Source organism: Diospyros lotus, chromosome 13, assembly GCF_014633365.1.
Source record: "Diospyros lotus cultivar Yz01 chromosome 13, ASM1463336v1, whole genome shotgun sequence".
NCBI classification, from domain to species: domain Eukaryota; kingdom Viridiplantae; phylum Streptophyta; class Magnoliopsida; order Ericales; family Ebenaceae; genus Diospyros; species Diospyros lotus.
The window spans coordinates 3,500,544-3,517,099 of NC_068350.1; the positions used below are offsets into that span (position 1 = coordinate 3,500,544).

At 40.3% G+C, this 16,556-nt stretch overlaps 1 protein-coding gene across 8 annotated transcripts in view; it reads right to left on the minus strand.

Annotated features, from left to right (window-relative positions):
* The window catches only part of LOC127789350 (uncharacterized), a 47,853-nt gene that overhangs the window by 6,346 nt on the left and 24,951 nt on the right, over positions 1-16,556 (minus strand). For 6 of the 8 annotated variants that reach the window (XM_052318316.1, XM_052318315.1, XM_052318314.1 and 3 more), the window contains 4 exons: positions 7,806-7,900; positions 7,581-7,662; positions 5,493-5,639; positions 3,403-3,525 (listed from right to left, as the gene is read on the minus strand). In XM_052318316.1, coding sequence (XP_052174276.1) covers positions 3,403-3,525; positions 5,493-5,639; positions 7,581-7,662; positions 7,806-7,900 — 447 coding nt within the window. Of the gene's footprint in view, positions 1-3,402; positions 3,526-3,647; positions 4,411-5,492; positions 5,640-7,580; positions 7,663-7,805; positions 7,901-16,556 lie in introns of those variants that run through there. The other 2 variants (XR_008020530.1, XM_052318318.1) reach the window with 2 other exon arrangements.

The window sequence follows — 16,556 nt, forward strand, 5'->3', positions numbered from 1 at the left end:
AAATAATGTGGCCAAGATACTCCACTTAAGTTTGTGCAAATGCACATTTAGACTTCTTAATGAACAACTTATTGAACTTGAGGACTTGGTAGAGTGGTCCTTAAGTGCTCTAGGTGTTTGGAAAAGGTAGGGTTATACACTGGAATATCATCAAAGAATACCAAAATAAATTGGCGTAGGTAAGCCTCAAATATTTGGTTTATGAGGGCTTGAAAAGTTGCTGGACCGTTGTTCAATCCGAAGGGCATTACCAAGAATTCATAATACCCTTGATGGGTTCTAAATGCGGTTTTGTGGATATCATTGGGGTGCATTTGTATCTGATGATATCTTGATCTGAGGTCAAGCTTAGAAAAACTTTAGCTCCATGCAATTTATCTAACAAGTCTTCCATAATTGATCTAGGGAATTTGTTCTTTATGGTTAGGGAATTGAGTTGGCGATAATCAACACATAACCGCCAACTGCCATCTTTCTTTTTAACTAGGAGCAAGGGAGAGGCATAGGGGCTGGTACTTGGCCGAATGGTTGAGGTGTGTAGCATATCTTTGATCATTTGTTCAATTTCAACTTTCTATTTTGGAGGTTATCTATAAGAGCGGATGTTAATTGGCTTAGCATTACATTTTAGGTTGATGGTGTGGTCTATCAGTCTTGGGGGTGGTAGAGACTTAGGTTCCTCAAACAAGTTCCCAAATTCATCTAAGACTAAATCAAGCGAGTCTAGTTGAGTTACCTCCCAAGGAGTTTGTGCAGAGTCCATGGACTTCAGCATGAGCTTCTCACCACCTAATGTGTTTTCCTCCAATTCCATAGCATGTATGGAGAAAAGTTGTGCCACCTGTGTCCACTTGTTCTTGAGCATTTGTGTAACCTCTTGCCTGTAATCATCTTACAAGTTCTTGCCTCAACACTGACCGTTAGAGTCATTCTCCTTCCCCCCTTCTTGAATGTAACTTCAATATTGTTAAAGTCAAAACAGATGGGACTGACTTCTCTCATCCAATCAACTCCTAAAACCATGTCACATTCCCCCAACTTAAGAAGACACAAATCAGCCTTGAATTCTTCCCCCTACATCTGCTAACAAAATCCCACACATGCTGATTTGCATAATACCTTTTGCCCATGAGCTACAGTGACTGATAGGGGATGAGTTCCCGTGAGGCTGCATTTTAACTTCTTAGATGTCCCTTCATCAAGGAAGCTATGAGTGTTTCTCCTGTCAATGAGGATCATCAAACTACTCTCTTTTGCTCTCCCTTCCACCTTGATTATTTTATTAGTGGTCACTCCCCTTAAGGCATGTAGGGAGATCTCCACCTTCTCCTCTTCTCCTTCTTCCCCTTGACCACATTCCTCCTCTTCTTCCCCAACATTTTCTTCAGTTCCATCCAACAACAGCAACTGTCGTTTACAATGATGACCAGGAATGTACTTATCTCCGCATCTGAAGCAGAGGACTGCCAACCTCCTTTGTTTTATCAAATTTCCAGTGAGTGACTAAGAAAGTGGTAGAGGGCCAACCCCTTATTGTCCTGTCCCCATGTTCCACCACCCTTATCCCACCCTCAACTACTTTGTTGTAAGGGCTCACCTGCCATCCCTTATTCACCCCCTTCTGCTTCTTCACTAGTGTTTCTATCGTTAGTTCCTACAGCTTGACACAATCTGTGGCCTGTTGGACTGTCTTTGGTTGGAACATCTTAACGGTGGGGCATATCTTTTCGTTCAAGCCACTACTAATGAAGCTTGACATGAAGTATCCCTCTGTGAGAGTGGAATTGGAGATCAACATAAGGGCCTTCAACTCCTCAAATCTTTGTTGATAAGCTTGTACAGATCCTCATTGCCTAAGCCTAATAAATTCTTCCACAACATCTAGGATTCCCTTTTCCCCAAACCGCTCACACATGCCCTCCACGAATTCTCTCCATGGGCACTCCTCCTTCACTCCAATCTAGCCCTGGTACCACGCATTTCCCACGTCATTTAGATAAGCCGCTCCTAGCATCACCTTCTACTGTTTAACCACATTGTAAAGGCTGAACACCCTCTCATAGCGCCTCACTCACCACCTTGGGTTTTGGCCATCGAATAGAGGGATCTCCATCTTGGGCATAGGCAAACCAATCTAATTCAATCCAGTTGCAGTGCCTTGCCCCCTTACCCCCACATTCTCTTCCATCACCGACCGTTCTGTCTCCAACTCCGTAGATCCCTCCGATCTGAATTTCCTCCCTAGCCATTTAAGATTGGCTCAGATCTCTCCCTTGAGGAAATTCAGGTGAGATTTGTACCTAATTTTGGCGCGAAAGCATCAACATGAACTGATGCATGTGATCCCTAAGAGCCTGACCCTGTTGTCTTATCTGATCCTCCAACCCAGCAGTCAGTGCTCTACTCTCTTCGCACCACAAATTTATAGTTCCATTGATCCTTCGCTCCACTGAATTCTCGAACACCTCCATTCGGTTCTGCATCTCCAACACCTTTGTCGTCACCTGTTGGAGCTACGCCTCCATCTACTTTATCCTTGTTCCGTCTGCCATAGCCCAACCCAATCGCCCAAGATCTTGCTTTGATACCAAATTATTAGAACTCAATTCTGACAAGGAGAATTCTCTTGTAATTCAGTGAGGAATTGTGCGGGAATTGATAAACTGAGGGAGGGAATTTAGAAGGAAAACAAAATCAATAGTATTTCCATTCATGCCTAAGGGTCGCAGAGGTTGGTTTATATACCAAGCCTTGGTGCCACATTTGAATTACAAATACAATTTTAATTTTATTCTATAAGTACCTTCCATTCCCCTTATTACAATAATACCCCAGCCTTCCCCTTATGTCATCCCGCCTTAATAACCAGCCTATACTCCCGCCTTAGTACACCAACTATTGGTCTGTGACATATTTCTAAAAAGTTAATTGACTTAGGAAAGCTCTGTTTTTCATATCATGGTGCAGATCCACCCGATTTATGACATGTCAACTCCAAACTAGAAGATAAGGTGCTGCACTAAAAACTTCCCACTTTTAGACATGAGAAATAGTAAACATAAAATAAGGGAACCCAGTTCATGGGGTTCTGGGAAATGGGGGATTTTGGGGGGGAGGGAGGGCAGAATGTGCACAGCATGTGGGTACATATTACATTTGCTTCATTTAATAGATAAAAAATAAATAATCCATAAATGCATTATATCAACTTAAATAAGTCTACAAACCAAGTGGTCAACTAAGCAATTAAACCAAACTGGATTTATCTGACTTGAACACATCAGGTGGAGAACTTCAGTCACAACATGATACATAATATATGAAATTTGAAATGGCCACCATAGAACCAGCGAGGCCACAAATCCACCTCTTAACTAATGAAGAGTGGTTAGATAAGCATACCGTGCTGGTTTCTTTGAGCTTATCAAATGATTTCTCAATTAAGTTTTCTTTCTTTCGAACTGATGCTAATTGAGTATGACCATCAGCAGTCTTGACAGAATTAACTGTCATCACCATTTCCTCCTGAAATGAATGTAGTAAAATGTTAACAATGAGACAAGAATGATCTCAAATATAAGCAAGATAGCTAATTTATCAACATGAACTCTGGAGATATCTACCAAGTGGTGCTGAATTCTAGGTGCTGCCAAGTGAAGAAAAGATGTCCATGAACAGTTAAGGTTCACATCCTTTACATTTTTCAGGAAGCAAAAATGCCTGAGACCAGCATTAAAGCATAATGATGTACAACCCACCCAGACATAATGAGAATCCAAGGCTCACCTAGGGACATGAATATGGAAGGTGCATCAGCAATCTTAATTTAGACGAAGGCAACTATTATGCCAACTTGGTCTGAAGTCATCCAACATCAAATGGCATTCAAACAGTCAAATCAGTCCACAGTGCTTCCATGTCATCATTTTCTGACACTATTGCTAATGAACCATCAGAAAGGAAATTGGCAGCAGGACACCTACCAAGCAGACTAGCATCTTTTCTATGCCCCCACTCCTCTTTCCAACTTCTTAATCCTCTCTCTCCATGGTGATGCTACAATCAATTTCCAATCAAGTGAACCCAGTGAATTGTACGCAATCAAGGCTCCCACATTGTGGGCTCTAGGGAAGGTTAATTGTACGCAACCTTACCCTTGCTTGGCAAAGAGGCTGTTTCCTAACTTGAACATGTGACCTCCAGGTCACAATGGAGCAACCTTACTGTTGTCCCAAGGATCAACATCCAATCATGCATGTTTATTGCAACGATAATGGGGTTTCCAACAGTTTATTTAGCTAATGCATTCCTGTTTTTTCGCTAGATGCCAACACATTCCTTATATGGCTCCAAATATTGAAGGACAAGCAGTTTTGTCATCTTCAGTTCCCCTCATTGTTTAAATAGATGCTGCAAATCAACAGTTAAACTTTAAGGAATGAGCTAATAGAACTTTAAGGTGACTTCTAAATTAAGACGCAGAAATGCAATAGAAGTTGCTAGCTTAGTGTTGCATGGGTGCTGCATTAACAACAAATTTGCAACAAAGAAACATTGCTGAGATGTCCTTGCAACTATTTTTCATTCCTTCACAAGGGCCTGCATGATCTTTGGTAGTTAAAATGAATCTAAGGAGTTTGGAATTGGAGGGAGATTACTGAGTCACATTGTCACAAGAAACTCATCAATTAGCAAGGTTGGATGACAATGGGCTGAAGTGAACTCTAAACAATTGTTGAGCCAGATTTTATGATCTCTTACTTGGCAAGTTCTGAAAGGAATCCTTTTAAAAGCTAGTTGACCAGAGATATTCTGCTCTGAACTGGAACATATTTTCTAGGGTTTCCTTAACTGTAAATGAAATAAAATTTAAAGTCCACTGGATCATCAACTTCTAAATCTAAGTATATTTTTTATCGCCAAAAACAATTAGGAGAACAAACAGCCTGTTTTTGACTCATTGTGTATGATCACCTAAGATCATTGGACCTAGAGAATAGGATGAGGACAATATGCTATAAACATTTGTTTATGGGTCCATGCCAAAACAGCATGAGGCAGTGGGATTACAAGAATCATGTGGACATCCTCTGCTAGCCTAACTCCGAGCCCAGAAACAGTGCTCCTTATGAATTATTCCTACATAGAATAGGTAAGAGACAGCTGATGGTTACCAACTACAGCGACTTTGAACCAAAAACTAGGGCTAAGTTAAGCTTGGTCTAAAAACACTGGGGTGTAAAATATAATTTATAAAAGGGAAAGTTTGAAATTATCTTCTTTTTTTTTTTTGTAAATAAAATTATAACATTATGGTATTCAATTACATTATAGGTATTGCATTGTTTATGCAAAATAAACTAATCCACAATGAAACCACAAATGTGTATACCAACAAGGAACAAAATGGAAAGATAGGAACTTAATGGTATGAGTTATACAATCATCATATCTTAAATTCAAGCTTATTAGGAACTGAAATTTAAGAGTACCTCTTCATTTGCAGATCGATCAGCACTTCGTTGGACTCTTTTCTCGAGTTCTATTAGTTCATTCCTTAAAAGTTCAAACCGTTGAATTTCATTTGATTGTGAGTTTGTTAAGCCAGCGACTGAAGAACTCTTCTCAAAAGTATCATCCTGCGCACCAGGAATTTCAGTATTCAACTAGAACGACCATTGCAACTTCTTCTAAAATAGGTGATAAGCTAGAGCCAAATGAAAACTCAAATTAGGCTCAGTGTCAAGACACATCTTCCCAAAATAGCAGAGCACCTTAAGGTTATTGTAACTGCCAAGCAGTATGATACATTGCACATATGGCAGAATGTTGTGATAGAATCTCTTTTTTCACATCTTCACTAAAATTTTGAGTACTCATCTTTCACTTAAAATTTGATGATACTATGATGACCTTATTAAGTAATAATGTCAGATAAAGTTCATATCCAGCAAACAGATTGACCATACCATGACTTGTTGCTCCTGTAACTTTTGCATATGACTTCCAAAGAGAAAACCCAAAAGCAACAATTAGCAAGCAAGTTGGTGGTCTCTTCCAGTGAGAGTTGAAAATAATGGATGGGGCAGATGTCACTTTTGCTCAAATGCATCATAATAAGAGGGTGCAGCATTAGTTTTTACTACACACTTCCTCTTACTCGTCACTGTTCAGTTATAAATGTTATTTGATCCTCTTACTAAATCAGAAACTTAGTTTCTTAAGTTGATGAATATGTTAAGCTTGGGAAATCTTCAAAGAAACTTCCACCTGACTTCAACATTCTTTAGAACAGTTATTTCACTCTCAAGCATGTGTCTCAACAGTCCATTGCTCTTAAGTTTTCTTTCAATCTATATTTCCTAATAATTTTACAACCACTCGCCAAAAAAAAAAAAAAAAAAAGAAGTTCCACAACCACTTCTAATTGCACATATATTTTTTCATCAGATTCTGTCTAGACTGAAAAATCACCTATTCCTTTAGGACATGACATACTCAACATTACTCAAGGCAAAATAATCACATTTGTGATTCATCAACAGCTTGAGTCATTATGAGAATACCCCCAAACGACTTTCTGTGCTGCTTTAACATTAATACTTGTTAACTTTCCCATAAACTAATTCGGTGACCTCCTTTTAGCTAGTTTTCTTTGTCTGGCCCTCATCTGTTTGAATAAGTACTATTTTGGATAAAGAAACAAGCATCCAGGTAGAGAACAAATCTGTAAACTGACTAGTACCTTTAATAGAAGGAAATTATCACAGCCATGATTTTCATGCATAAAGATATTCTGTATCAATTAAATCAAATAAACATGCAGAATTCTTTGTCATCAATATGTCCAGCCATAACAAAAGCAAAAAAAAATCAAAACAATTAATAGAAAACTTTTAAAAGCCCGTTAGGCATCTAGACATTGCAGGTAATGCTCTTGTTTTGCTATTTAGTAATTGCACTTAGTTTATAAAACAGACATTGTTTTCCAATTATTAGACATAACAGTTTGCATTTTCTTTTCCTTTTTCTTTTCTTTTCTTTTCTTTTTTTTTCCATTCAAGAGGGTTTCATGCCTTAAATTTGCATATAGTTTAACATACATGTTTCGGCACAGGATGATAAATGACCGGGAAAAGCATAAGACTGGTAGCAGATTATATCAATGATTGCAAATGATAATACAATTATTATTAGCCCGCCTTGAAGTAAAGAAAAATAGAATGCATCAAATGAGCAGTTTGCATTCATATGTCTGCTTGTTGTGGGCTAATCAACTAGGTTGAACTTCAAGCAACCTTGCTCAGACCAAGGAATCTAGAAAGACAAGAAGTATAGGGCTCGGATTCTTTAGTATCTCATGTCAGATAAAACCTTTGGATATTTGAACCAGCTAATACTGCAATAGCATCAATATGCTAGTATTCATTAATTTAAAACAGCAACATATATTTGCCTGCTTTGAAAAATCAAAATGAAGGATGTAACAGAAATATCAACAGAGAAAGGTCATAAGCCATGGGGTTATCTTTCAAAGAAAAAAATTATATCAATAAGCCATAAAGTGAATGAAGACACACGTTTCCATCTGCAGCTGATAACTCGGAGTCCGATCTCCTGGCAGGATTGCGCACAAGAAAGTTCCACAACCCACGAGGATTGCTGACAATTCTCAAGATAGATATTAGTAAATAAGATGAAACAGACCAATGAAAGTAGTAAGTTTGCCATAAATATGTAGAGACTAATTTAAAGTAGCAGCCAAGCAGGCAACTCTTCAAATTAATGGGAGAAACTTCACATACCTCTTGCTCATAATATTAAAAGTCTTCCTGTTTTTTCCTTTGGACCATTGTTGCTTCTCACTGGTGGAAGAAGAGGGACTGTTGTCATCATCTCCCTAATTGCACAATAAAATATATGGTCAGAATATGAAAATATATAACAATACCTAAAAACCTATTTTTTGGAAACAAATAAGGAAGGGACCACTTCCAAATTTATGTGTCCGTTTTCATTTTTAACTTTTTGGTTCAAATTTGATTTTTAGTTAAAAACATGAAAATTGAACATATTGTTTGATAACTATGTTTTATTTTCAAAATTTTTGCTTTTGATTTTATTTCTTCTTTCTTCTTCTTCATGCTTATCCTCTCCATTGCGGGTGGGAGTCACTGGCCACTGGAACAAGTTAGCACTAAGGGAGGAAGGGAGGGGGGGGAATGAAATCAAAATAGAATTTATGGAAATTCCAAAGCGGTGTCCTCAAATCTTTTTTTTTTTTTTTTTTCTCAAAGGTTCAAAATTTCTGTATTTTCTTGAAAACAAAAACAACCACCAAATACAAGTCTGTTTTCATTTCCAATTTTGAAAATGAAAGTAGAAAATTGAATACAGAAGTGCAACCAATGAATACAGAAGTGCAACCAATCAGCCCCAAAGAGAGAATTGTAGCTTGGGTTCCAGCCACCGAATTACATCACTTTTAAATTGTGAAAGGATCAATACATATTCTGCCACTGTATCTAGTGTAGCCATGATTCTTAGAATTGTCACTTCACCTAAAACTTTCTGGAGGCCATAAAGGCTAATTCCTCAGAAAAGGTAAAACAATATATAGTGCATTTATATAAAAGCACCATCAAAAGGAAATTATAAGGAAACCCATATGGAGTTTAAAAAAGGAATTGTGAACCTCAAAATATACCAAAAGGATACAGATGATGAATAATTGATGGGGAGGAGAACTATTAATCTGTTCCAAAGAGATTTTCCTCCTAGCCTAAATTATTCATTGATTATGATGAATCTAGCATAAGTAAAAAATAAAGACCTAAGTTTGACTATATGCGTGTTGGTAGTTGGCCTATATACAAGCCTTTAAGGACATGTATCACGGTGCAGAGACAAGAGTCAAAACATGTGGATGGGATACTGAACCGTTTAAAATTACAATGAAACTGCATCAAGGTTCTGCACTAAGTCCATACTTATTTGCTTTAGTAATGGATGAACTCACTAAACACATTCAGACAAATGTGTCATGGTATATGCTATTTGCAGATGACATAGTATTGGTAGATGAAATAAAAGAGGAAGTGAACATTAAGCTTGAGTTGTAGAGAAACAATTCAGAATCTAAGGGATTTAAATTAAGTAGAAGGAAAACAGAATATATGGAATGTAAATTTAGTAAGAATGCAAGAGGATGTTATAATAAAATTGGAGAACCAAATCATACAAAGAAAAGACCATTTTCGATATTTGGGATCAGTGATTCAAAAAGATAGAGAAATTGTCACAACCTCGCTGGACGGTAGTTGTGTTTACCACAATTCCGAGAGAATTGCGAAGGAGATAGCAAGGAATTAGAGAGAGAGATAGACGAGAGAGACAGAGGAAAAGAGAGAGAGAAAGAGTAGCCGGAAGAGAATATTCTTAATTGTTTTTGCATGCCTTTACACTGCACGAAAGGGTCCTATATAAGGACGTTTGGGGAATTATTCCCTGACAGATGGGCCCTCTTCCCTAACCGTGTAACAGCTTGATTCTAACCAACTTACTGCTCCCACTAGCGCTTAAGGCTACAGCTAGAAAGAACTTACAATTAGAAGCAAAAATTAAAAATTTCTCTTGGTAAATTGCCTGCGTGACACTGCTCCCCTCTTGAATGCTTCCTTGTCCTCAAGGAAGATTGATTAGGCTCACCGCGCGAGGAAATTTCTGAAGCAGTTCAGGGAGATATTCCCATGTGTTTCCTTCCTTAGTAGTTAGTACTCCCTTGCCATTTGACCAAGACTTAGATTAAGGGCACCCCTCCTTGCTGGATCACTCGTCTCCCGAGTATGGCCTCTGGTTCTACAACTTGTTCACTTTCCTTAGGCAAAAGTGGCAACGTGGCACTTGCTGGCTACCCCCCAATTGACTTCTTCAGTAGCGAAACATGAAATACAGGGTGAATGTGGGTGTTGGACGGTAATTGCAATCGATACGCCACATTTCCCACCTTGTTAGCTATAGAGAAAGGCCCAAAGTACCTAGAGCTAAGCTTAGTAGCCTTCCCTTGTGTCAGTGATCTCAGGTGTGGTTGTTTCAATCTTAGATACACTTCCTCCTCGACCTCAAACTCCCTTTCTGTCCTCTTCCTGCCTGCGTACTGCTTCATGCGGTGCTGGGCAGAGGCCAGCTCTTGTTTCATTTGCCGAGTCACTTCTCTCTTTTTCTGTAAGTACTCTTCTATTGTGGTTGCGTCTGATCCTCCTCCTATTGTTGGTAGCACGGGTGGTTTGTATCCGAACAGAGCTTCAAAGGGGGTTATTCTAATAGCTGAATGTCGGGTAATGTTATACCACCACTGTGCCAAGGACAACCACCTATGCCATTCCTTGGGTGTTGTAATAGGCATATACACCTTAGATAGGTCTCGAGACATTGATTCACCCTCTCGGTTTGGCCGTTCGTTTGGGGGTGGTATGACGTGGACAACCTTAGGTTCCTTCCTAGAGATTTCATCAACTCCTGCCAAAATAGGCTGGTGAAAATGCTATCCCTATCGGAGACAATATTCCGAGGAACCCTGTGCAGCTGGATCACATGATCCAGGAAAACTCTCGCCACCTCCTGAGTCGTATAAGGATGGGATAACCCGATGAAATGGGCGAATTTAGTGAACCTATCCACCACCACCAGAACACTGTCATTCCCCTCTGATCTAGGCAAGCCGTCCACGAAATCCATTGACACACTTAACCAAGCTTGATCCGAATGGGGAGGGGTTGCAGCAGTCCGAGATAGGGTACCCACTCTGTTTTGCACCTTTTGCAAACATCACAACCCTTCACAAACTCCTTTACCTCCGCCTTCATTCTTGGCTAGTAGAATATCCCCTTAACCCTTACATATGTATTTTGTTCGCCGAAATGGCCTCCTAAAGGTGACTCATGCAAGGCCTGCATGATCTTTCTTTTTAGCTTAGCCCGATCTCCAATCACTATTCATCCCTGATACCTCAGCATTCCTTCCTTCAGAGAATACCCCTCCACCTCTTCTTGCCTCACAGTTAGTTTCTCCAGCAAGGCCGTGATTCTTTGGTCGTTCCCATAGCTGTTGATCACTTCCTCGTACCACTGTGAGTCACTACTATGACTGCTACAATGCTTCCCTCTTCATGGCACTAGGAGAGGGCATCTATAGCTATGTTTTCTTTACCTTTTCTGTACTGTATCGTGTAATCTAATCCCATGAGCTTAGCCATTCCCTTGCGCTACAGCTGCGTTTGAAGTCTTTGCTGCAAAAGGTATTTCAGGCTTTCGTGATCTATTTTGATGATGAATCACCCCCCTTCCAAGTAATGCCTCCATCTATCCACGGCCATTAGGACTGCCACAAATTCCTTCTCATAGATGCTTAACCCAGAATGTCTAGAGCCTAGCACTTGGCTTAGGAAGGCAATTGGCCTTCCTTCTTATGCCAGCACTGCCCCAATGCCAGTGCCACATGCATCGGTTTCCAAGGTAAAAGGCTTCTCAAAATCTGGCAGCTTCAACTCAGGCACCCTGCTCATGGCCTCCTTCACCTCGTTGAATGCCTTTTCTGCCTTGGGGCCCCAATTAAACTCTCCCCTTTTCAGCAACTCAGTCAGTGGTCAGCTGATGACTCCATAGTTCTTAACAAATCGCCGATAATAGCCTGTTAACCCAAGGAATCCCCTTAGGGCCCTCACAATTGTGAGCCTCGGCCAGGACACCATAGCTTCGATCTTCCTAGGATCAGTGCTCACCTTTCCCTTAGAGATTATGTGCCCTAAATACTCCACCTGCCCCTGACCAAACTCACATTTAGATTTCTTGATGAGTAATTGGTGGGACCAGAGGATGTCTAGGGTGGTTTGCAAGTGCAATAAGTGTTGTTCGAAGGTGGAGCTATAGATAAGGATGTCATCAAAGAAAACTAAGATGAATTTCCACAAGTGGGGCTCAAAGATGCGGTTCATGAGTGATTGAAAAGTGGCTGGGGCGTTGGTAAGCCCAAATGGCATTACCAGAAATTCAAAGTGGCCATGGTGGGTCTTGAATGCAGTTTTAGGAGTATCCTCGGGTTTCATCCTAATTTGATGATAACCCGAGCGTAAATCAAGCTTGGAAAAGAACTTGGCATTGTGGAGTTCGTCTAAAAGATTTTCCACCAAGGGTATGGGAAATTTATCCTTGATTGTGATGGAATTCAAGTGGCGGTAGTCTACACAAAACTGCCATGTTCCATCCTTCTTTTTCACTAACAAAACAGGTGAAGCAAAGAGGCTTTGGCTTGGTTTGATAATGGATTGTTGGAGCATATCCCTAACCATCCTCTCGATCTCATTCTTTTGGATAGGTGGGTGTAGGTAGGCTCTAATATTAACTGGTTCTGTATTTAGCTTGAGGTTAATAGAATGGTTAAACAGTCGGTTAGGGGGTAGGGATCTTGGTTCTGCAAAGAGGTCCTCATATTTCACCAATAATTCATCAAGTAAAGCCAAATGTGTTACCTGATCAGGGGGCTCCTCCTGGTTGCTGACTGTTAGGTAGTACTGCCCCAGCTCTCCTTGTTCCTTGAATGCATCTTTTGTGGTCACTATTGAAAAGAGTTGTGCCCATTGAACCCACTTCCCCTTCATGACTCTCATCAGAACTTTCCCAGACATCAGCTTGCACACCCCAGCTTCTTTTCCGCTCTTGATGGTCATTCTTTTGCCCTCCTTCTCAAAGGATACTTCCATGCGATTAAAATCAAAACAAATAGGGTTTACTCCTTTCATCCAATCCACCCCCAAGACCATATCACAGCCTCCCAACTGTAGCAGCCTTAAATCGGTTACAAATTTCTCCCCTTGCATTTCCCACGAAAACCCATTGCAAGCCGAAGTACTAAACACCTTCTGGCCATTGGCCACTGTCACGCTTAAGGGTGGCGTCCCTATTAGCTGACAATTTAGCCTCCTTGCCGTGTGCTCATCAATAAAACTGTGAGTACTCCCACTATCGATCAGAAACATCAGAGTACTCCCCTTGGCCTGTCCTTCTACCTTAATAATTTTGTTATTAGCCACCCCTTCAGGGCATGAATGGATATTTTTCCATTGTCTTCCATGCCCCCGTCATCCCCATCTATCTCTTCCTCCACCTCCTAGCCACTTCCTTCATTCCCTTCTAACAGCAAAATCTGCCTCTTGCAAGGCTGCCCTGGGTGATACTTGTCTCTACACCGAAGCATAGTCCTGCTAATCTTCTTTACTCCCTCAATGGATCTCCTGAGGGTGCTGTGCTTTGACCCACAACTCCTCTTACCCCGCTGGTATCCTTGCCTACTTCCTGATTAAAATACCTCCCTACCCCATTTTGGGTCCCTGCCACCATTCCCTGTTTGCTGCCTTTGCCTCTTGACGAGGCTTCTATTGCTAGCTCCTGTAACCGAGCATCTTCCGATGCTTGAGCTATAGTCTGGGGTTTAAGCACCTTAACCATTGGCCTTAATTCATCATTGAGGCCACTCAAGTAACTTAATACAAAATAGACTTCGGTGAGGTAGGGGTTGTATTGGATCATGTAAGACCTCAGCTCCTCAAAGCGTTTCTGGTACATCCCTACACTTCCTGACTGTTTAAGCTTGTTTAACTCTTCCACAATGTCGGCCATACTTTTTTCTCCAAACCTTCCACATAGAGCCTCTGTGAACTCCCCCCACGTCAGGTTTCTCCTTAGTAGTATGACTCCTTGATACCAAGCATCGACCTCCTCATTGAAGTAGGCTGCTGCCAGCGACACCTTCTGCGGTTTTAGAATGTTATGCCATTCAAACAGCCTTTCGCATTTCCTTATCCACCATCGTGGGTTAATCCCTTCGAACACTGGAATGTCCATCTTAGGGAGAGGAAACCCTTGTGGATGATGGTTCATCGGGCTTGCTGGCCCTCTTCCCAATATTCCTTCATCTCTGCCACCCTGGTTAAGCTCCTCCTAATGTATTTCCAGCTCCCGACCAGCTCTATCCCTTTGAAGGATAGGGTCTATCCCTTCTCTCGGAGGGAAGTCAGGTGCTAGCCTTATCGGTTGTTGTCGGCCTAACATGGCCATGTACTGCTGTATTTGTACAACTAGTTCCTCTCGTACTCTTGTAATGGACTCGTCCAACCTCCTTTCCATTCCACCCATGGCGCTCTCCACCCGACGATCCAGTGTAAGGATCGCCTCCTGATTCTGAGTCGTACCCAGCTCCATCTTACTTTGACATTCCGCCACGACCACCACAGTTTGCTGCAACTGTGTTTCAAAGTTCTTCATACGCGTCCCCTCAGCCATCGATAATCCTTCTCACCCACTGACCAAACAGTGCTCTGATAGAAATTCACGAGGATGTCACGCATAGAATTAAGGCAGGTTGGCTAAAATGGAGAAATGCATCGGGGGTGTTATGTGATGGTAAACTCCCATTAAAACTGAAAGAAAAATTCTATAGGACAACTATAAGATCAGTTTTGTTGTATGACTCAGAATGTTGGGCAGTCAAATACTAGCGGAGATGAGGATGCTAAGATGGATGTGCAGCCATATAAGAAAAGATAAAATTAGAAATGAGGTTATTCGTAATAAGTTAGGAGTAGTGTCAATCGAGGAGAAGATGAGAGAGACTAGATTAAAATGGTTTGGTCATGTGAGAAGAAGACCAAGAGACGCTCATGTGAGGAGAGTTGATGACATGGAATAATTAGTTAAAAAAAGAGGTAGAGCCAGACCCAAGAAGACTTTGGGAGAAACATTAAAGTTTGATATGAAGTGTATGGGTCTAAATGAAGATATGACAAAAGACAAAAATACATGGAAGTCTAGAATTCATGTAGGTGACCCCACATAGTGGGATAAAGGCTGGATATGTTGTTGTATTCAATCAATCCTAGCTTAGAAAATGGTTGGAGAGATATGTTTGCAATGAGAATAAGCTTTGGAGGACACTGTTATTGTTTATGCAGTGATTGGGCTTTTTTCAGATGAAGTCTTACCTCATGGTAGAGGCTTATTGAGATGCATTCTGGCAATCTAGGTAAGTTTCATGAAACATAGTCCTTTTGAGATGGCTAATAAGGGAGGAGTGATTTGAGTGATTTCTAGAACCAATGTACGTGGAGGCTTCTTCTAGTTGGGAGGTGCCTTTCCAGCTCTAATTAGATTGGTTAAAGATGGAATGGCAGCAATCAGTAACTATTTTAGAACTGATTGTTCATAAGTTTGACAGTATGAAAGTAGAAGAGTAACCAACATTTAGAGGGGGGGGGGGGGGGTATGATGTGTTATGCGGGAACAAATTCACTTCAGAATGCATTAAAGTGAAAATCATTTATAGATCCCTTCTAGGGCCGGGGAAGGCCTCTTATATCTGGAAAGAAGTTTGGAAGGCACCTTCCCGGGGTGGCATTTTTTATAGCAACAGTGTCTCATAGCACGATTTTTCTGCTTGCTCGTGTCATTAAGAAATCAAGCAATTGCTAATTAGTTTTGCATTTGCAAATCGACATTCATAGAACCATCTTCTTGTTCACCGTCTTGCTACTAAGAAGCTATGGACTTTGATTGTGCGTCAGCTTGGGCTTGTGTGTTTCCTTGGTCTGTGAAGGATATGCTTTTGGCTATGAAAATAGCTTTCATAAGTAAAAAGAGGAAGAAAGTCCAGCTTCTAGTCCCTCAAAAAATTATGATCATCATCCAGGTTGATGCAACCTTTATGTTTTTTGAAGGGTGAGGCCCCACAGTTAAATTGAAAAGTGGATTTCTTTATTCTGTGTCTCAAATACTGGTCCTAGAGAGCTCACATTAAAGCAATTTTTAGATTTTGCAGACACTCTTGAATGATTTGTTTGTAAATCTCCTTCTGAAAAAAACAAACCCTTGATACCCTTTTGAAATCGTTATAATCTTCTTATCCACAGATAATGATATCTAACAGATGTCCAAAGAGAGGACAAGGGACTGGTTAAAATGATGCATGAAGAACACTGCACTGATTCTGCCCCACCTCGTGAAAAATTACGTAATGCTATGTATTAAATATAAGAATGAACCTCTAATAATTGCATTTACAACTAATCATATTCGATTTGTTTATAATAGTAAGAGAATGATAAACCACTATCACTTCAACAAATTCTTCATCCAAACTATACAGGATAGGATTTTGTTACTTTCAACACGCTCAGAAACAGGACATAGCCAAACAATTTGACACCTTGTACTGAGTCAGATATGAAGACAACATAATGTTGCTTTCTAAAAAAACCTAACACAACACTCTTGACAAGATTACAAACAATATCCTACTGCAAGTCTGTAACAACCCGTGTTACATTATATTTCTAGGATAGTTAACAGAAAGTAAAATTCATAATTTCTGGTTATTTATGAATTTTGGAAGACTTTATTAATTAAATTAAATATTTAATTAATAATGAAGACTTGATGTTGACTAAGCTAAAGGAGTGACTGGTAAACCAAGTAACACAGGCTGCTATGTAAGGATTTTCATAACAA